This window comes from Lathyrus oleraceus, chromosome 5 (genome assembly GCF_024323335.1).
Source record: "Lathyrus oleraceus cultivar Zhongwan6 chromosome 5, CAAS_Psat_ZW6_1.0, whole genome shotgun sequence".
In the NCBI taxonomy this organism is placed as follows: Eukaryota; Viridiplantae; Streptophyta; class Magnoliopsida; order Fabales; family Fabaceae; genus Lathyrus; species Lathyrus oleraceus.
In genome coordinates this window covers 629,931,103-629,953,750 of record NC_066583.1, presented here as the reverse complement: position 1 = coordinate 629,953,750, position 22,648 = coordinate 629,931,103, and the positions used below count along the sequence as shown (strand labels likewise).

The following is a 22,648-nucleotide window of genomic DNA, read 5'->3' as shown; positions in this document are numbered from 1 at the left end:
AAGCTTGTTTTCTACACAGATGTTAATTGGGATGGATGTCCCAATACCCGTTGATTTACTTCTGGTTATTGTGTTTTTTTAGGTGACAACCTAATTTCATGGTCTTCCAGAAAACAATCCACACTTTCTCGTTTCATTAAAGAGGTTGAGTATCAGGGTGCTGCTAATGTGCTTTCAGAATTATGTTGGCTCCGCAACATTCTCTTGGAGCTTCATTTTCCCGTTTTTCAGGCTACTCTTCTGTACTGTGATAATGTTAGTGCTATCTACCTATCAGGCAATCATGTTCAGTATCGACGTACTAAACACATTGAGATGAACATTCCCTTTTTTCGGGTGAAGGTCGCTCGTGGTCTGACCCGCGTCTTCATGTTCCTTCCCGACATTAAATTGTCGATATCTCACCAAAGACCTCCATAGAGTTCTCTTTTTGATGATTTCTGAATCAGTTTAAGCATTCGTCAGCCTTCCTCTTCGACTAATAGATTAACCTTCTCTTTTTGGGATTTTACGTGTAACTTATGTACTTGTAGTCTCCCAATATTAGGAAACAAATTTCTTGATGGTCTGGTTGACGTGACCTACCCTGGAAGTAAAATTCCGGAGTGGTTCATGTACAGAACCACACAGACTTCAGTGACTGTTGATCTCTCTTCTGCTCCAAATTTCAAGTCGATGGGTTTTATCTTTTGTGTTGTTGCTAGTCAGCTCCTGTCGGACGATAAAAACTTCATTGTATGTGATGGTAGCCTGGAAACTGGTAAATGGAGAAAGGGTCTCCCTCGGGAACACGGATGCATGGACTAGTATACATTCCCCGAGTTTTTCTCCGACCATTTTTTTTATATGGTATGATGAAATGTGTTGTCTGCAAAACAGTGAATGCAAAAAGGAAAACATGAAAGAGCTCATGGCTGGTTATAATCCAAAGGTTACATTTGAATTCTTTACTCAAAGTGGAAGTACTTGGAAAAAGAGGGAGAGTAATATGATAAGAGGGTGCGGAGTTTCTTCACCTTCTTACTTTCAAAATCTTTTGACTGTTCTATAGCCATCACAATATGATCAAATATTAGATTGATACTTCTCAAAATATGTTGAACTACTTTTTGACCTGTCAAAGATTCACCTCAGTTCTTTATATTTTTTTGTAAGAGTGGTCACATTTGTGAAATTAATCTGCAACACTTTCCTTCTACATGTTCAAGACCTCATATTGTGAGTGTTTGAAGTTTCACTTTCTTCAACTTTTCAACACCTCCATACACCATGTGACAGTTTCCAAAGCTTCCTTGGTCATGGTGACCTCAAAAACACACGCAAAGATGGATGGATTCATAACAATGATGAGTGAAAAATAACTCTTTGTAATCCGTTTTTGCCGCCTTCTTGCACACCAACCTTTGGACATCTTTGGATTTTAAATTAAGTATTTCATAGTAATTAAATTTTCTAAGTTGTATCTCTAAATCTTATTTTAATATTTTCATTTATGTTAATATTTTTTATCGGATTCATATTTTGTAAGTTACTGCTTGAAGTTGCTTGTAAGTAGTATGCTATGGAAGAACAAATCAAGGAAAAAATGGTTAAGAGGAGGACATACATGAAATATTTGTTGAAAATAATGTTTTTCCAAAAAATTTAAGCCCTTGAAAGTACTATGTATTTTACATTTTGGGAATTGCTTTTAAGTTGACTAGTCTCACAACCTGTCTATACTTGATGTCAGGTCAACTAAACCTGTTTCTCATAAGAACATTACTGGTTTTCTGTGTTCTGAAATTTGGTTTTTAATGCTTCAATGACAGCTGAAAAGTCCTCATCACTATAGCCATGTGATTTTGCAACTTTGTATAACTCGTTAGCAGCTGCTGCAATTGGAATAGATTGGGAAACAGACTCCGCTAACCCCAGGGCAAGTCTTAGATCCTGTCAACGTTAAGTTATGTTGTGTAAGTGCAAAATTAAATCTGATGTTTGAGAATTATAAAACAAGATTTCTTGTTTACTTGCCTTCTGCTGATGCTTTAGGGGAAATGCAGTTGGATAATGTGACTTTATCATGGACGGGCCTTTGGTTGTGTACATTGGAGCATTAATCGCACCCTGTGAAATTACCTGCAAAAGTTCCATTTCGTTAATGGACCGATATAATAGAATGATTATTTCAGTAATCATATGAAGCATTGACTCCGACACAAACACCGGGCACTCTAGGTTTTATTTCGTGGACTAGTGAATAACTGAATACCTCGACTAGTACTTTTGGATCCAACCCAACTTTCTCACTGAGAAGTAAACCTTCAGAAAAGGATGCCATCATACTATACACCAGTGAAAAAGAGAGAGAAATAATGTCACCGTAATCATCTACACAGGTTCAAATAGAAGCAAAAAAGCAGGAGACAAATTTTAAAGGACCTGCCCATGATCATATTGACGACAAGCTTCATTGCAGCTCCGTTTCCAACATCACCAAGGTAAAATTTAGACTGCATCGAAGCATAAACCGTAATTATAATACAAATTAATTGTTTGCTTTGAAAGAAAGATCGGAGATTTTTTTAATTGAAGGACTCGATATATATACTTTCCCCATGATGTCCAAGAGAGGAGCAGCCGTTTCGTAAAGATTTCTGTCCCCTGAAACAATATACAACATACATTGTCTCAGTTTCCGTAAGTTTCCAATATAGTTGTAACTAAAGTCCGAACGATTGTTATGCGCTGCTATGTCTTCAAATGGGAGTTATATAGGAAGAAATTCTTTACGGTACAACACATTTGAAAAAGACTTCATAAGTTCATAATTTCAAATATCTGTAGCTATTGGAATGAATCAGTGATGCAACTTTCATGACACATCCTAGCTGAATTTTCTACTTGTACGAAAAAATCATATACCAACTCCTTTTCCGTGCCAAGTTTAACACCGCTAAGTTATTAGTACTTGATGAAGAATATTCACCTGCTGTTAGAAATATCAATTGTCCGTCTTCTGCTGGCTTTTTGGAACCTGAAACTGGAGCCTGTTTCACAAGTGTTACAACTCACAACATGTTCATGTAATCATCCATCTAAAACATGCAAGGAATAACGCATATCCTAATTAAACAGCACCCTGCATGTTCCATAGAGAATACATACGGAAATTATAGAAAACCACACCTCCAGAAACAGCGCTCCAGTGGATTTTATGTGCCCGTTAATCAATTTAGACGTGTCCACATCAACGGTTGAAACATCCACATATCTGAAAATATATATAAGATGTTAAGCCTGCAATGTCTTGGCAACTATAGATAGACAAGTAATGGACATATAGAGGTATCAACATTCATTTGAATTTCTATTATCTGCGAAATTGTCGCAATATATTGAAAATACTTTGAATGTAAATGTAAATGTACATATAGTACCCTTTTCCTGGACCCATTCCATTTGCTACTCCATACTTCCCACAAGCAACATCCATCTGATACATGAAATAGAACAAATATAACTAACTCTCATAACATATATATAAGGTTTAAAAACTAAACAGAAATGTAAACGACGCACGGCACTTTGAGGATCAGCAAGCATAGCAAATGTGAGATCACAAGATGCGGCTACTTCTTCGGGAGATGATTTATATCTGCAGAAGCAAAATGCACATGTTTTCAAACACAGAATTTGAAATTTCTAGTTATTTTAAAGTGCAAGTAATGGAAAGGTGAATCCTTACTTGGCTCCCAAGGTGATTAGAGCATCGCACTTGCTCTTGGTCCTATTCCAAACCGTCAAATCAACACTAAACCGCAGGAGAATTGTGTTAATTTGAATACACTTGAAATTGAATTGGTTAGGATGGAAAATAAGTACCCAGCTTTGATGAGATTTTGAGCCATTGGAGAGCCCATGATTCCGAGGCCCAAAAAGCCAACGCGGGGAGGGGTTTCAATTCCTGAAAACAAAAATATGGAGATGAATTGTAGAGTTGAATTTAAAGGGAAAAAAGTAAAGAGGTAAAGTACCTTGTTGTTGAGGTTGTGAGGAAACAGAGACATTGAAAATGTGGCGAGAGAAGCGCGGAGAGTTGAAATGAGTTGCGATGGCAGTGGAAAATGAAGATGGGAGACGGTGAATGGCAAAGTGACTGCTGTTCACCAAACTAGTCATAATTCTTGTGTTGGTTATGTTATCCCCACTTCCTATCTTCTTCTTTTTTTCTATTCCAATTTACAAGTGGAAGGTGATGTTTATCTTGGATGAAAAATGGTGGTGTACTCTTCATGTAAGAGAGATAATTAGATTATAGATAGGCATCATATGACAAAGGAAAAAGCAAAGACCAAATCAGTTATTACTATCATTAATCATTTGGTTCATAATTTACTCAATAATTTATAAAGATTTGACATGGAAATAAATTGGAAAGTAGAGTAAAAATGAATGTATGAGTACACTTGTAAATTTACTAATATGATTATTTTTTGTTTTTTTTTTCCAAATTGTTGAGATTAGGTTGATAGCTTTTAAAAATGATTATCTTAATCTCCAAGATATTACATTGAGGAAAAAAAGATCGTTCCAATTTTTAACTAATTGGGTTAAATATGAATGTGAAAAGTTGAACTATTACTTTAAAAAATGCATACATATAAAGAAAAGAAAAGAAAAGAAAAAATAGTGTATAAATAATTTGATTGAATGGTTGAGTGTTGTAACTGATTTACGATGTGTGGTATTTATAAAAGAAATTGTTCTACTCACTCTAACATTGTGGCTACTAGCAAATGATGTCTCATTCAACTATTTATGTGAGTGGTGTATGAGTGTTCTCTCCATTTTGAGATACATGACGACCCACGTTTGATTAGACGTTGTATGCTTCTTAGTGTGGTATGTTAACTCGGTTCATGTATGCTTAACTTTTCTATGGTTCCATAATTTTTGCCATATTTAGTTAGTGGTGCTACAAAGCTAAAATATGATCATAAAGTTCCATTATATAGCATTACTGTATTTCCACTTAGTCTAGAGTCTTGGCGACCACCATCATAAACCCCCGATATACTAGAGAAATATCAAGTTTGCTTACATTTTGTTATATTTGTATTCGATAGATCTTGTGTTGGCGGAGGAACCTTTAGTTAACCTTCAAATCACTTATCTCTCGATTCTAATTAACACTTTAATTAATGACAAATATTGAGGTATGGGATTGCATGGTGTGACTAGTGATTACTACGAGTGAACAATGTTACCATTGTATCGTAAAATAAAAAACCTAATTGTTGTAAACTTCGTCTCAGCCTACAAAAAGACAACTACGGTATACACTTGATTTTCCCAACAACCACCTACCTCTAGTGGATTTCTCATGATTAATCTTTATATTTATTTGGAACCCCTTATAGATATTATAAATAGTTATAGTCAATATATCTCTTTCCTACTTTACACCATTTACCTTTGAGTTTCATTACTTTTCTAGAACATTTTTATTTCTCGTGTTTCTTCCTACATTTCATTCATTAAAATAGAAATTTCCCCTCTAACAATGTCTTTATTTCATTCCTAGAATCATGGTCACGTCTATAGTGGAGAGATTCATTGGGCTATACTTCCACTGCTTCGTCTACTTCTTTGATTAGTCCCTTTTTCGTAAGAGAAACATTTGGTCAATCTAGCATTTTGATCCCAATCTCGGATCATTTCACCCTGAGCTATTCCAATTTCATTATCAGTGACAATGCAATGTTCTTAGTGTTCTATTTGTGCCATATTAAGCACTACAACCTATTGATTACTGATATATGGTTCTTCATTAAAGGGAAACCAAGTAACTTCTGAATCTTTCCTCAGTTAATGATTGACTATTTGATCTGGGTGGCTCAAATAGAGATATCTAAAGACCAAGATTGGAATAAATATGGAATATTCAACATGATTATTCCCACCATTCTTAATGTGGCATCCATTAGTGGCATATGGATTCTTGGAATTGAAGCACCATTAGCCCAGGATGCTCCTTATAGGAAAAGACTTATTCTTCTAGGTCGTTAGACGCCCTTATATTGAATGTTGACATAATAATACATTGCCTTGAGATCCCTATGCCCCCCACTCATCTTGTCGGAGAGAAGGTACGAGCTAATTTGCAAATGAGGGACGAGCTAGAGACTTCAATAAACTCTGTCTGCGAATAATTGGTTCTGATCCGAGAAACACTGAGGTGTTGGAGCACTTGAATCTTCAAAGTCGATCGGATGCATTGGAGTATGACTGGGTGGATGAAAAAGTAGTGAGAACTTGCTCGACTTCGAGTATTAATGCCGCTTTAACCGATGCTGACATTATGGTTGGTGATCCTTCATAGTGGTTGGTCCTTTTGGTTTTAATGGAGAAGAGGATATGCAATTCTTTTGACAAATGCGTGGTCCCGTTCTATGAGTGGCTATTTACAAGAATAGGTAGGTGACAAGAAACACAAGAAATTGGGGGTTTGAATTGGGTTTCTAAAAATGAAAGCTTTTTCAAAACCAACTCAATCAAATAGCAACACGAACAATAAAAATAACAAGCTTATTTTTATACTGGTTCGCTGTTAACAAAGCTACCTCCAGTCCACCCTACCAATGTGATTTTTCCTTCTCAATAAGGACTTAATTCACTATAACCAAAACTGAGTACAGACACCATAAAGACAAATCGTCTTTGTCTTCTTGAGTCTATCTGACTAAAACCTAGTCACTCAAGGAAACCACTCAAATAACTTTGAGATTTACAAGTATGTGTTTACAAGTATTGCTTCTACCAAAGCAAATTAACATAAGTTAAATATAGTGAATTTCTTCACATAATAATGGGCAACAACTCTATTTGTGTTTACAAAGACTATACACATAAAATATATACTTCAGCAAAGAGCGTGTGTATGAGCGTAATATTGCACAGTGAATTAGCATGAGCAACTTCTTCCAATCTTCAAAGTATCCTTTATATAGGAAGTTAAAAGATATGTTGGATGGTAGAATTAGAATAGCAAATTACAGTTGTCTCTTTGTATAACAATTTTCATATAGGAGACAAAATGGTACAATAGTATTGTCCTTAGCCTACAAAATCAGCGTAGTGGAGGGAAGGGTGATCTTGTATTGTGTACTATTTTTCAGACACAAAACCTTTTGATATTATCTTCTAATCTTCAGAGACTTATGATGAAATGATGTTGAAGCATGCTTAGAAGGATCAAAAGACTAGTTAAGAGAATCTTCAAAACCACAGTCTTCAGAGTCTTGACACAGTTCCTTAGAACCTAGTCTTCAGAGTTCTCAGATCTTATTCTTTAGAATCTTCAGAGCTTGAGCGCAGAAACTTGAAGGCTGAAAATCCTTCAGAGGCTCTTCAATCAGAGTCACAGTCAGAAGCTTTAGCATAAACGTTCATCAAAACCGTTGTCTAAGAGCTTTCTAGAACTTGACAGCATCTTGTAAAGCACTTGTATCTCTTTAGAGTCAGAGTGTGTTGATTCTAGAATTTGATAACATCACACGTCAAATCTTTAGAGTCAGAACCTATTAGAAAAAGCTACACATTAGATAAAAATCATTAGTGTACAAAATTGTTCTCTAAGAAACAATGCATTGTTATCATCAAAATTAAAGGTCATATGCAGAACCAAATCTTGTTCTTACAATCTCCCCCTTTTTGATGATGACAAAACGATGTATTTCGATGAACAATTTTTACTTGGTTTTATCATGTAAAAAAATCAGAGCGGGGTTTGTAAGCTCCCCTGAATTTTATATTGTTAAAAATTATTTTTCAGCTTAGAATATCAAAGTTAGGTTTGCAAACTCCCCCTGAATTTAAGACTTAAAATAATCTTAACACATATAAAAATCTCATCAGCCTGAAAGAAATAACTTCCCATAAGGGAGAAGCCTGATTACTGAAGTGTGGTTACTATCTTCCCATAAGGAAGAAGCTTGGTAATGATAGATGTAGTAACTTCCCATAATGCAACAACTTGGGTTCATAACTATTTCATTCAGAGTTGATTTTGCTTAAGTGTCAGAAAGTTTGGTTATTAGCCTCGTCACAGAGCATAATTTGTCAGAGATTTCAATATGCCTTGTTGTATTATGCATGCATGTTTGTTATTAGAACTTGTATACACCTGATTCAGAACTTTATCTGGTTTAGATCTTGTATACGCCTGGTTCAAAACACACATGGTTATCTTGAACTTAGTTCAGAACATGAATATGTCTTGTTAAGTGAAAATTGATTGGTTAACTATTCATAACATAAGCCTTATTCATGGTTCAGAACATAAGCCTGGTTCATATGAACTAAATAGCCTTAGAACCTGAAACACTTAGTTAGCATGATGAACTTTTTCAAAGTTCTCAGGGAGATTACCAATGTAAGAATAACCAATTAGAGACATGTTTGGGTTTCAGAATTGAAATTAGATATATCAAAATCAGTCAATCTTTCTCCCACTTTGTCATCATTAAAAAAGTAAAAATAAAAGACAAAGTAAACCAGAATAAAATTCCATTCCATTAAAAAATATAAACAAGTACATAAATGAACAACAAAGATAACATTAAGTTTTAAAAATTAGGGTTTAATGAGGGGGTGGCAGTCTTGATAAGATCAATCCAAGCATCCTTTCAATCTTTGATGTCTTCTCATCTTGTTTCTTGAGTCTCTCTTTAACTTCAGAATTCTCAGCCGTCAGGTGCTCCAAAGTCTTCATAATGACTTCATCAGAAATCATAGTCTTCTTAACCCTAGAATCGGTTCCAGCTACAAGAGTTATCTTAGAGGCAACAAAAGCAGGTTGAACTAGAGAAGGAGGTGGAGTAACTTTTGGAGCAGGAAGAAGAAATGTTGGAGGAACCTTCTGAAGCAGAGGTTAAACAATACCAGAGAGTCTGACATGGAACTTCCTTTTAGTTTCCTTCAGGAACATGAACTCCAACTCTTCAGAGCTTACTTCTATCCAACTTTTGAAATTGTTGGTTAGAGCACACTTCAGAAAGATTTGCATTAGAAGTGCAAACCTTAGAGAGAGTGTTGAGTTTAGCAACAACCTCGCCTTTAAACTGAGTAAATAATTCATCTAGAGGTGTAAGGTGAATGTTGGTTTGAGAGGGTGCTTAGTCAGAGTAGGGTTGAAGGTTTCTGTCTGGGAGGGCTATGAGCTCAACATCTAACTCCGTATCAGAATCAATGTCTGATTCTACAATAAAGACGTTAAGGTGAGTGGGGGGTGTGGGTTGATAGTTTTCAGAATGAGTTGTTAATGGGTTTTCTAGATGGGAGAGTTGGGATAAGAGGTCAAATGGAAATATTGGTAGAGGTGTGTGTGAGTTATTTAAGGTTAGAATTTCAGAAGGTGATGGTGAGGATGGTGGAATGGTAACATTTGGATTTGTAGTTTGGGAAGCAGAGAAAGGGAGGAAGCAAACTTGTAAAGAATTGTGTGGAAAAGGGATATATGAAGTGAGTGTGGTTGATGGGATGGATGAACTGTTATTAACAGTAAGTAGACGATTTTCAGAAGGAACAAAATTTCCAGAAGCAGTTCCTGCAGAAGTAGCTTTAGAGGATCTAGGTTCTTCAGCAGAAGTATCCAAATTCTCCCTAGAAGCCTTAAACTTCTTGGCCACATTTTCATAATGCTTCTTAGTAATCTTCTTCTTCTTCTTCTTCTTCTTCTTCTTCTTCTTCTTCTTCTTCTGAGAAGTAGCTTTAGAAGCTGCAAGAATATCACCTGAATGACACTTCTCCAAAAATCCTACCACCTCTTCCAGAGGATATGGCTTTGAGAAGATAGGAAAATATTCCAAATGGATCCTTCTGTGTTGGATGACTTCCTTGGGTAATTTAGCGGGAGGGTTTATTACATTAGTAATGATTCCCATATTCTTTAGACCTTTGGCATTAAGCATCCTTCCATCCAAATGTTACATACCTTTGGAGAACTGATCATCCGTTAGAGAGTCAATCAGTTGGCTCTCCATCATAATGTTTGAGATCAGCCTACCTAGAGGAATGTAGTTCCTCATCTTTCTACTACCATATTTGGTTTCCTTCACACTCTCCCTCAAGTGATGAAAGATAAGTGTAAGGAGATTCACCTTCTTTTCACTAGCAAAATAGTAAAGGGCGTATTACTGATCACCATTGATATAGTAAAAAAAGTATGTAGATTTTCTTTCATGAACACATCCTAAAAGAATTCTAGCCCAAACCTTGAGCTTAGTGTGAAGATCCTTGACCTTTCTAGAGTGTTTTCCAAATAAGAAAATCAATTTGGGAATATCAACCAAATTAGACTCCTATTCCACCATTGATTCACATCTGATTCCAGACCCACCATGTCCAATGAGTTTGGAAATCAGCTTCTCTAAAATCACAATCTTTTTTCAAAAGACAAAGGATGTAACTTGGAAGACATAATATTTAGCATGAATCTAAATTTCTCTAACCAGATTAAAGAAGATTAGGCCTTGAAGACGGTTGGATAGTTATTCCCAATCTTGAACTTTGACATCAGTTAAAAGATCAATACCATTATCTTTCATATTGTCAAATTCAACCAATAGTTCACACAGCACTTCCAGATTTTCTACTGGAGTAGACAAAGTAACCTCAAGAGCATCATAAGCATCTTCAACATGCATACGTTTTCCTAAAAAAGATCTTGATGAAACAACTTGTAGCATATGTGGGATTCATGGTTTTGGTTGCGATGATGATGTTAGAATAAGATTTGGTTATGAACCTGGCCTTTAGTTTTGATGATAACAATGCATTATTTCTTAGAGAACAACTTTGTACACTAATGGTTTTTATCTAGTGTGTAGCTTTGGCTAACAGGTGCTGACTTTGAAGCATGAACGTGTGATGTCATCAAATTCTGGAATCAACACATCCTGACTCTTAGGAGATACAAATGCTTTACAAGATACTGTAAAGTTCAAGAAAGCTCTTAGACAATGGTTCTGATGAACGTTTATGCTAAAGCTTCTTACTATGACTCTGATTGAAGAGCCTCTGAAGGATTGTCAGCCTTCAAGATTATGCGCTCAAGTTCTGAAGATTCTGAAGAACGAGATCTGAAGACTTTGAAGACTCTAAAACCATGTTTTGAGGAATTGCGTCAAGACTCTAAAGACTTAGGTTCTAAAGATCTTGTCAACTAGTATCTTGATCCTTATAAGAATGATTTAACATCATTTCATCAAAAGCCTCTGAAGATTAGAAGATAAGATCAAAAGGTTTTGCATCAGAAAAATAATACACATTACAAGATCACCATGCCCTTCAATACGCTGGTATTATGGGCTAAGGACAATATTATTGTATCATTTTGTCTCCTACATGCAAACCGCTACACAAAGAGACAACTACAATTTGTTATTCCAATTATACCATCCAATGGATCTTTTAACTGCCTGTATAAAGAAGGCTTGGAAGAATTAAAGAAGTTGTTAACGTTTACGCTATTGAACATACACATACTCTCTGATATATTAAATATTTTCTGTGTATATTCTTTGTAAACACAGAAGAGTTGTTGCTCATTATTGTGTGAGATATTATTTGTATTAAACTTATGTTAATCTTATTTCTTAGAAGCAATCTTTGTAAACACAAACTTGTAAATCTTAAAGTTGTTTGAGTGGTTTTCCTTTAGTGACTAGGTTTTAGTCAGGTGGACTCAAGAAGACAAAGATAGTTTGTCTTTGTGGTGTTTGTAATCAGGTTTTGACTATAGTGGATTAAGTCCTTATTGAGAAGGAAAAATCACTTTGGTAGGGTGGACTGCATGTAGCTTCGTTAACAACAAACAAGTATAAAAATAAATTTGTTATTTTTCTTGTTCGTGTTATTGCTTTATTGAGTTGGTTTTGAACCTATAAACTAAGGGTAAGATGCTAGGTTCGGAAGTCGGTTAAGTAAGGGGAATGTATTAGGCACCCCTTACCTCCATTGTACTCAATGTGATCCTCCTTTAATTCTAGGGTTTATGTGCTTTTAAGGAATGTTTGCTTTAATATTTATTAATTGTTTAATTATTTATTTATTTATAAAAAAATGTTTATTATTTTAATAAGGGAAGTCGTAAAAATTGTTTTTTGATTATTATACTCGCTAGAGTCTTACCACTCTATGCCTACGTACCCTCAAATTTATTGAAGGATCAGAGTCCCGTAGTTCGTCTTTAAAATGTTGGTTGATTGATTGTTTTTATCTCTTAAAAGTTCTCACGCATTGGGGGTGGAGAAGTAATTGATTTTGAAAAATACCTCAATGCACTAAAGTAGATGACTTATAGTTTGAGGTGAGTTTAGATTGATTTTATCCCAATTGATTATTCGCAAAAATATAATTATTAATTTATTTAAAAAAATAAATTAAAAGATAATTATATAAATTCAAATATTATATCCCTTATCCCTACCTAATTATTTATCCGTTAAACCCTAAAATTTTCTTAGAGATTTTATTAAAAGATAATTATATAAACCCAAGTATTATATCCCTTATCCCTAATTATTTATCTGTTAAACCCTAAAATTTCCTTAGAGATTTATCATATGATTATCCCCATTATTGATTACAAAAAAAATAATAATTTATTTATTTATGAAAATAAATATTATATATTTATATGGCATATCCCTTTTGATTGATTGAAAAAAAATATAACTATTTTGATTTAAGAAATTAAACCCATAATGATATTAGGCCAGTTTCTTTTAGCTTTAAAAAAATGGATTTTTTCTTTGTATTTTTGAAAATGGATTTTATAAAAATGTTTTTAAAAATATTATAAGTTTTTCTAAATTTGTTTTTCATAAATTAAAAGATTGAATTGTTCATTCTATAACATAAATATACATTATTGAAGATCAAAACATAGTCAAAATCACAATTTTTTCAAGAAGTTGTGTCTTAAAAATAATTTTTATGAAAAGCTATTTGAAATAGCTTCAAAATTAAGTGATTTTTTGAAAATTTGATACCCAAAAAAGTTTCGATAAAATGATGAAATACCTAAAATAACATTTTAAGAATAACTATTCAAACCAAATTTTCATTTGAAACTTTTATGAAAAGTTTCTTTGTAAATTTTTTTTACACTAAAATATATAACATTATAAAAATTATTTTTAAAAAAAGCCAAAACAAATGGGCCCTATATATAGTTATTTTAACAAACATATTAAAAGTTTAATTATATAATCTCAAAGACCATATCACTTATCCTGATGTTTGTCCCTTGTTTTTATCCCTTGAAATTGTTATAAAAAAAATTATATCTAAAACCCTAAAAATGTATCCCTACTTATTCTCCCAAAAATTATCCCAAAGTTATCCCCTAAATTATCCCATAGTTATCCCATAAATTTTCATCCTTTAGAATCCTAGGGTTTTGTCCCATAACCTTATCCCATATTATCCCTAAAATTATCCAAATTAGTTATTTTTTTGTATTAATCTCATCCTAAATTAATTTAATTAATTTTAAATTATAACCCTAATTAATTATATTTCTTTTGTATATTTTTTTTATGAAATATTTGATTACTTAAATATACATTTATTAAAAAGGGATTTAAAAGCGGAACTTGTCCTAATTCAATATTTTAACCACAAAGTACAAAATATAAGATGTACAAAAATATTAAATATTTATTTGTCTTTTTTTTATATAATTTTTAATATATTATGATTTGATCTGAAAATTAACTTTGGTTAGTGATTTTGAAACAAATTAGGATTTTGTTAATTGGAAATAGATTATACATTAAGATTGTATTCATTTTTTATTATGATACTTTAAAAAATATTGTTAGAAAATAAAATTGATTTAGAAATTATTTCAGGATTTTAGTTATAAAAGTTTTATGATGTTTGTTAAAAAAAGTTCTTTATAATAATAGTTTAAAAAAAAGATTTGTGATGTTAGTAAAAATAAGATCTAAAGTAAGAAAATTGAGATTCAAACTCATGTCCTCTCACACTCACAACTCCTTATACATGTTCTTCTACCAATTATGCTATTTCAATTATTTGAAATAAAGTACCTTAGGCAAGCATATATGATAACGATCTAAATATCTCAATAACCATGAATTAATCTTAACTATTTTAAACTTAGATAGTTCACTAATTAAAATATCATCCTAGTCAATAATAATTAATAATTTTTCTAGCCTAATTACTTAACTAAACAAATGACCAAATGACTTTAACCGGTATTTTCTAATAGATTGCAAACTATATGTTTTTCTAAGTAGTTAATACAATTATATGTTAGCTTGACAAATTAAACTATTCCCTGAAAAAAAAATCTAAAATAGCAATTAAACTCTAATGTAAGATTAAACTCCTTAGAGGAGAATAAAAAGTCAAAAGGACCCCCCTTTAACTTTTTAAGTCTTTGGGTTGACCAGATAGCCTGTAAAGAGTTTTGGACATGTCAATAATCAAAACTCTGAGTTAGCTGAGAAAGTGATCAAAATTAGGGGTACGACACTGAGTATGAGAAAATAACCAACAGAGATACTGATAAGTTTATATTTGATTCTCTGAGGATGATGCATGAAGGGAATGCACAAGTAAAAGAAACTAAGGCTTTTTCCTTGATTCAAAAATATGAAGCATTCAAGATGGAGGATGAAGAAACTATTGAGAACATCCTCTCAAGGTTTCATACTCTTGTTGTAGGACTTAAGGTTCTGGACAAAGGGTATTCTACTACTGATCATGTTAAAAGGATCATCAGAAATCTACCTAAGTGTTGGAGACCTATGGTAGCAACTCCGAAGTTATCAAAGGATCTTAACAATATTTCTCTTGAAAAACTGGTCAGTTCTTTAAGAAGTCATGAGATTGAGCTCGAGGAAGATGAGCCCAAGAGAAAGAGTAAGTTTGTTGCTCTGAAGTCTTCAGGAAGATCTAAGAAGACAAAAGCTCTTCAAGCAGAAACGGATGAAGAGTATGAAGAGGAATCAGAATAAGAAGATGAATTGTCTCTTCTGTTCATACACGTTAATCAACTCTGGAAGAAAAGACAACATAAATTCATAGGACAAAGAAGGACAAATGGTCGTTATGAGTCCAAATTTGGATCCAAGAAGGCTGGAGCTGGCAAAGAACTCACGTGCTTTGAGTTCAAGGAGCCTGACCACTTCAGGAATGAATATCCAAAGTTAAAGAAATAAAGGCCTAGGAATAACTTCAGAGGAGAGAAGAAGGGTATGATGGCTACATGGGATGATTCAGAGTCTTCATAAGATGATTCTAAAGAAGAGCAGGCTAAAATGGCGTTGATGGCTTGCATAGAAGCTCTTGCAGAAACGATTCGATCAGAATTAGAATCTGAGTCAGATTCTGAAGAGGTATTTTCTGAACTTTCTCGTTATGAGCTTGAATTTAGTTTATCAGAAGTTATGGAAAAATATCAGAATCTTCTGGACAAATAAAGGATCTGAAGAAGATTCATGTATCTGAATCAGAAGCTTATTGTAAGCTTCAAAAAGATTTTTCAAGTTTGAGTGAAGAAAATCTCATTTTGAAAAACAACAACTTTGTGCCTCAATGCAAGAGTCTCAAACCTGAAAAGAAAATTATTTCTAAAGCCTCTACAGGTTTTGGTGATATCATACAAAAGTATGATAAATATTTCCAGAAATTTCTTACTAAAAGCCTGAATAAAAGCTTAATGACTTTCATGATTTATGGTGTTAGCGGAAACGGGACAAGGGGTATTGGCTATGATTCTGATGACAAATCTAATTCTGAAAAAAAATGACAAGCCAAATACTTTTTAGTCACATTTTATTCCTTCTGGAAACAAAATGATGTTAGGCTTAAAGGTAGAATTGTTTCTAAACCTAAGGATAAAGCAAATCCTCATGCTCGTTCTAATCATGCATTCATGTATAAATATCCTGCACAGAAACCCAAGTTCGTTAAGAACTCTGGGAAGACTAACCCAAAAGGACCCATAAAGATATGGGTACCTAAGGATAAGATAGTATATGTTACAGATATCCTTAGCAGCAAAGTTAAGACATCAGTCATGGTACCTGGACTCTGAATGCTTGCGGCACATGACGGAAATAAGACATATGTTCTAAAGCCTAGAACTTAACCCTAAAGGTATCGTCGGTTTCGGAGGTGATCAGAAAGGGAAGATCAATGGCTCCGAAACAGTAGGTAATGGTAAACTTCCTTCCATTACTAATATTCTTTTAGTTGAAGGTTTAATGCATAATCTGTTTCCCATAAGTCAGTTAAGTGACAATAGTTATGATATTATTTTCAATCAAAAGTCATGTAAAGCTGCCAGTCAAAAGGATGGCTCAATTCATTTCAATGGAAAGAGGAAGAATAAAATTTATAAGATATGGCTTTCTAATTTGAAGAATAAAAATGTAAAATGTCTTATGTCTATAAATGAATAGCAATGGACGTGGCATAAACGATTGAACCATGTTAGCATGAGGAGGATTTCTCAGCTAAATAAACTTAATTTAGTTAGAGGCCTGATAAATATGAAGTTTGCTTCAAATGTTCTTTGTGAAGCATGTTAGAAAGGAAATTTTTCTAAAACGTCTTTCAAGGCTAAAAATGTTGTTTCAACCTTCAAATCATTGAAGCTTCTTCACATTGACTTGTTTGGTCCAGTGAAAACTGCCTATGTCAATGGTAAGAAGTATGGACTAGTCATTGTTGATGACTACAACAGATGGACATGGGTGAAATTTCTCAGACACAAGGATGAGTCACATTTTGTGTTTTCTACCTTCTGCTCCCAAGTGCAAAATGAGAAGGATCTCAGAATTGTAAAAGTCAGAAGTGATCATGGTGGATAATTTAAAAACAAAGACTTTGAAAAACTCTTTGATGCTAATGGTATTTCCCATGATTTCTCCTGCTCTAGAACTCCACAACAAAATGGAGTTATAGAGAGGAAGAATAGGACTCTGCAAGAGATGTTCAGAACCATTATCAACGGGACTAATGTGACTAAGCACTTTTGGGCAGAGACAGTCAATAGAACGTGTTATATTCAGAACAGGATCTATATAAGACCTATTCTTGGTAAGACTCCCTATAAATTGTGGAGGAATCTGAAGCCCAACATTTTATATTTTTATCCTTTTGGATGCTCTTGTTTTTTGTTAAACACTAAGGAGCATCTGAGCAAGTTTGATTATATGGCATAGAAGTGAATCATGTTAGGATACTTTGAATACTCAAAAGGCTATAGAGTATACAATACTGAGACACAGATTGTTGAAGAATTAATACATGTCAGATTCGATAATAAGCTTGACTCTGAAAAGTCAAAGCTAGTAGAGAAATTTGCAGATTTGAAGATTACTTATTCAGGTTCTGAAGGAAAGACTTCAGAAGCTCCTCAATAAGAAGTTGTTGAAGCTCGGACTCCTATGAGAAGGCACAAATAGAGATATTCACATTTTGAAGAATTGATTCTGGGAGACAAGTCTGATCCTGTTAGAACCAGATCCTCTTTCAAACCTTCTAAAGAAACTCTTCTGGGTTTGATGTCTCTGATAAAGCCTATATAAATTAAGGAAGCGCTTATGGGAACAAAATGGATTCTGGCTATGCAAGTGGAACTCAATCAATTCTCCAGAAATGACGTGTGGGATATGGTGCCAAGACCCAAAGGAACTCACATTATTGGAACCAAATAGGTTTTTAGAAACAAGTTGAATGAACAAGGTGAGGTAATAAGAAATAAGGCTCGACTAGTAACACAAGGTTATAGTTAGAAAAAATGGATTGACTATACATAAGCCTTTGCACCAGTTTCCAGGTTAGAGTATATCCGTCTCTTAATTTCCTTTGCAATTAATCATAACATCATCTTATATCAGATGGATGTTAAGAGTGCCTTTCTGAATGGTTACATTACTGAAGAAGTGTATGTACACCAACCCCATAGTTTTGAAAATCCTAACAATCCAGATTTTACTTTCAAACTGAAGAAATCATTGTATGGTATGAAACACGCTCCTAGAGCATGGTATGAAAGACTGATAAATTTTCAGTTATAAAATGATTCCACCAGAGGAAAGTTGATACAACATTATTCTGTAAGTCATTAAAAAACGACATTCTTGTTGTTCAAATTTACGTTGATGATATCATATTTGGTTCTTTTAATGCTACTTTGTGCAAGGAATTTGCCAAGTCTGAGCATGCAAAATTTGAAATGAGTCTGATGGGAGAACTCAAGTTCTTTATGGGGATTCAGATCAATCGAAGTCCAGAAGGATCCATCAGAGAAAGTACACCAAATAACTTCTAAAGAAGTTTGATATGACAAAATGTAAGATGTCAAAGACTCTTATGCAACCTACATGCATCCTTGAGAAGGATGAGGTAAGTGCTCAGCTAGAACATAAGGTATACAGAGGTATGATTGGTCCTCTTATGTACTCGACTGCTTATAGACCTGACATTTTGTTTAGTGTATGTTTGAGTGCTCGCATCCAATCAGATCCTAGAGAGTCCCACTTAACAACTGTTAAGAGGATCTGAAAGGTACGATTAACCTTAGCTTATTTTATAGAAAATCTAAGTGGTTATTGTGATGCTGATTACGCTGGAGACTAACTTGAGAGGAAAGCACTTTTGGAATCTGTCATTTTCTGAGAGATGACCTGATCTCATGGCCCAACAAAAGGAAATCAACCATAGAACTTTCAACGGTTGAAGCTGAATATATAACATCCCCTGGATGTAGCACTCAGATGCTCTAGATGAAAAGTCATCTAGAAGGTTTCCAGATATATGAGAGTAACATTCCTATACTCTGTGATAATACTTTTGCTATTTGTTTATCTAAGAATCCCATATTTCATTCTAGAGCTAAACATATTGAGATAAAGCATCACTTTATACGTGACTATGTTCATAAGGGAATTTTAAATCTAAATTTCTTGATTCATACCCTCAATGGGATGATATCTTTACAAAACTCCTTGAGGAAGATAGATTCGTTTTCATTCTAAAAAATTTGAAAATGGACTTATGTCCAGAATGAAAAAGATGTTTTTATCAGAATGCTAATCTCTCATAATTGAAAAATTAGACTCTAATATTTGTTGGTTGTTCTGAACGTGTGAGTCTTCTGAAGTGAGAAGGTTTCATAAGTTCAAATGTATCCAGTCAGAATTTGTTTGGTTAAACAAATATGCATTATGGATACTTAACAATTTTCATTAAATAGTTGTCAATCAGTCTCGAATAGTGGAATGGTTTTTAAGACAACTGTCTTAGAAAACTAAATCGTTTCTGACATCTGATGTGACACGCTGGGTTAAAATACCTTGGGATTAGGTAAAATCTTTCACACTTTACCCCCTTGTCAGATGTTTGCTTTTTGATTTATGTTTGTCATGATTGCAAAAATTTCTATTTAAACCTATTTCACTCATTTCACACACTTTTGCTACTGTCACAACCTACACTTTCACTCTTTGAGCCAAAAGTTCTAAAATCCTAAAACCCGTTCTTCATCAAATGGTTTCTCAACAACAAGTTAAAAAACAACACGGTGAAATTATTCAAAAGGTTGTTCACAAATTTTCATCATCACAACCACCACAACATATTCCTCATCTTCTCCAAACCCATAAGACATAATCTTCTTCGCATCCTGGTAAATTTGTTTTCACTGAAGATGCCTATGATACTCCTGAAATTACTTTATCCACTCCTGTAGAAGATTTGGAAGTTCTTTGTGAAATTATGGTTGACTTTGACAACATGAAAGAAAATGGCTTTGATCTTTTACCTGTGGTCAAAACTCAAGGCTGGGAAAAGTACTTTGAACGTCTTCAAGGTCCAGTTTTCTTTCATCTTGTTAGAGAATTCTGGATTCATGCTAAGATTTCCACCTTCCAAATTATTTCTTTTTTTATGGGAAAGAAGATTGTCATTTCTGAGAGAGTCATATCTAAACTCATTGGTCATGATGGGTCTGGAATAAAGTGTGAAAATATGGGAGAAAGAAGGTCTGATTTGGTCAAAATCTCCAAAGTAATTTCCATGACTGGAAGTCATGCAAGCAAGATCAAAAATCTTCACCCTAGTATGATAATTTGGGCAAGAATTCTTCTTGGTTGTGTCAATCACAGAAAGCCAACAAATTATTGTAACTTCGTCAATGTTAATCAACAATATGTTATGTATTATATTGCTACGGAAAATAAGGTGAACCTCTATGCACTTCTTTTTCAGGACTTTATGGATGTTGTGAATGTAACAAGGAATATAAGCAGAAAGATGAGAAACTTGATTCCTCTTGGTAGGCTAATTTATGACATTTTGATAGAGAGCAAACTGATAGACTCTCTAACAGATGCTGAGAAGACCAAAGGGATGGAATCTCTCGTTGGGAATTTTTCCAATGCCAAGAGTTTGAAGAACATGGGCATTGTAACTGATCTAACCAGTCCTCTAGTTGAAATTCCTAAGGAATTAATTTGCAACAAAAGGATCCATCTGGAAGACTTTCATATCTTCTCAAATCAAGAGCTTCTGGATTATGGGAGCTTTCTAAGAAGCATTACAGTTTTAGAACCCACTAAGAAGAAGAATAGGAAGCTTTCCAAGAAGCATTTTGAGAGAATAGAAAAAGGGTTACGGCTATTGAGAAGGCTCAGGAGACTTCTTATGAAGAACCCAAAACTTTTGCTGCTTTTGTATCTATTAGAAATGTCTTGGGTAAGTCAGTTCCATCTGGAACTCCTTCTCTTTCAGTTATTAATAGTTCTTCCATCCCTACCACTAATTATCTACCCATCTCTATTTCTGAAATAGTTCATTTTATCTGGTCATATTTTTGAACAAGTTCACTTTGAACCTGCTCATACTTCTGAACAAGTTCATTTCCAAACACCTTCTGCTCCCCAAACCTCAAATCCAAATGATACTTTTCCACATCTCAACTTATTTTCTAAACAACAAATTCCATTATCCTCCCCATCACCTACTGAAATCCTCATATCCACCATCACACCATCTCCTCAACCTCAACTTTCACCATCACTCTTATCTTCAATCACTCTCCCACAAAGCTCAACTCACCCTAATGCTCCTTTAGTTACATCAGATGCTTCTGATTCTGACTCTAACTCTGAGTTAGAGGTTGAGATTGTTGCCATACCAGATAGAAACCCCCTCCAATATTCCATCCAAACTACCCTCAAAACAAACATCCTCATAACTCCTTTGGAATAATTATTTTCACAGTTTGAGATTGAGGCTATTGCCAAGTTGAACTCTCTCACTGAAGGTTCTGCATCTATTGTAGACCTTTATGAAGTTCACACTATGTGTAACGAGTTCATAAAATGGGTTGACTACAGTTCTGAGGAACTGAATTTCTGGTGCTTGAAGGAAACACAAAGGGACTTTCATACCAAACTCTCTGGTATAGTGGAACCTTTGCTTCAGAAGGATCCTGCAATGTTTTTGCTCTCCGCTCCTTCTGTAGAACCTCTTCCTCCTCCTCAATTAGTTATTGAATTTGGATCCACTTCTGGATCAAAGGAAGTAATGATTGCTGAAGACTCATGCCCTACTCCTTCTATGTTGATGAAGACTTTAGAAGAAATCAAGGTTGAGAATGTGATTGTCAGAGAAAGGCTGGATAAGCAAAATGAGATTCTTAAGGCTCACGCTGGGAAAAATTCAAAGATTAAAGGAATGCTGGACGCCATCTTAGTCAAATTGCCTTCTTAGAAACCCCTATTTTTTATTCAAATTTTAGTTTCTAAGTTTTTATCTTTTCATTTTTGTTATGTGCTGATAATTTTGCAATCATGAAATGAAAATTTTGTTTGGTGTTCACTTTGTCTTTTATTTTATCTTTTTAATGATGACAAAGTGGGAGAAAGAATAACTTTGATTTTGATATATATAATTCCATTATGAAAACCAAACATGTCTTTATATATTATGACATTGGTGATTCTGAGAACTTTGAAAAAGTTCATCATGTTAACCAAGTGTTTCAGGTTCTAAGGCATCAACCAAGCAAGTTTAATCAACTTCGTAGGAACAAGGATTAAGTTTAAGAATCAAGCTTATGTTCTGAATAGTTAACTAAGCAGTTTATAGTTAACTAGGCAGTTTGTAGTTAACCAAACATATTATTGTTCTAAACTAAGTTCACATGATTAAGGTTGAACCAGGAGTATACAAACTTTGAATCTGGTTTATACAAGCTTTGAACCTAATATATTCAAGTTCTGATAACAATAAGACATCAGGAATACAACCAAGATATGAAAGCTTTGACAAATCATGCTCTATGATGAGATTGATATCAAGCAAGGATTATGAATGAAATACTTTTGTACCCAAGCAGTTGCTTTATGAGAAGTTACTTCAACCATTACGATCAAGATTCTGCCTCAATGGGAAGATAGTAACCAGGCTTCTGCCTTATGGAAAGATAATAGCAAGCAAGATTCTGCCTTATGGGAAGTTATTTTTTTCATGTTAATTGAGATTTTTATATGTGTTAAGATTATTTTACGTCTTAAATTCAGAGGGAGCTTGCAAACCTAACTCTGAT

The 22,648-nt window shown here is 34.0% G+C and overlaps 1 protein-coding gene across 1 annotated transcript; it reads right to left on the bottom strand.

The window, feature by feature from the left end:
- Window positions 1-1,603: 1,603 nt before the first annotated feature.
- LOC127087349 (glyoxylate/succinic semialdehyde reductase 2, chloroplastic) lies at window positions 1,604-4,352 on the bottom strand. The gene is made up of 12 exons (XM_051028236.1): window positions 4,020-4,352; window positions 3,868-3,949; window positions 3,731-3,796; window positions 3,565-3,640; window positions 3,423-3,478; window positions 3,172-3,256; window positions 2,972-3,032; window positions 2,594-2,646; window positions 2,425-2,495; window positions 2,255-2,327; window positions 2,017-2,121; window positions 1,604-1,932 (listed from the first exon to the last, which is right to left on the bottom strand). Exons 1-12 carry the CDS (start codon window positions 4,162-4,164, stop codon window positions 1,762-1,764), a joined length of 1,044 nt encoding a protein of 347 aa, XP_050884193.1. The 5' UTR covers window positions 4,165-4,352; the 3' UTR covers window positions 1,604-1,761.
- Between the last annotated feature and the right edge of the window lie 18,296 nt (window positions 4,353-22,648).

Coding starts and splice junctions, on each gene's coding strand:
- LOC127087349 (XM_051028236.1), bottom strand. CDS start 4,164: ATGACTAGTTTGGTGAACAGCAGTCACTTTGCCATTCACCGTCTCCCA. Junction 3,797..3,867: donor CAAAATCTCATCAAAGCTGG/GTACTTATTTTC, acceptor CCTGCGGTTTAG/TGTTGATTTGACGGTTTGGA. Junction 2,496..2,593: donor TCTTGGACATCATGGGGAAA/GTATATATATCG, acceptor GCTTCGATGCAG/TCTAAATTTTACCTTGGTGA.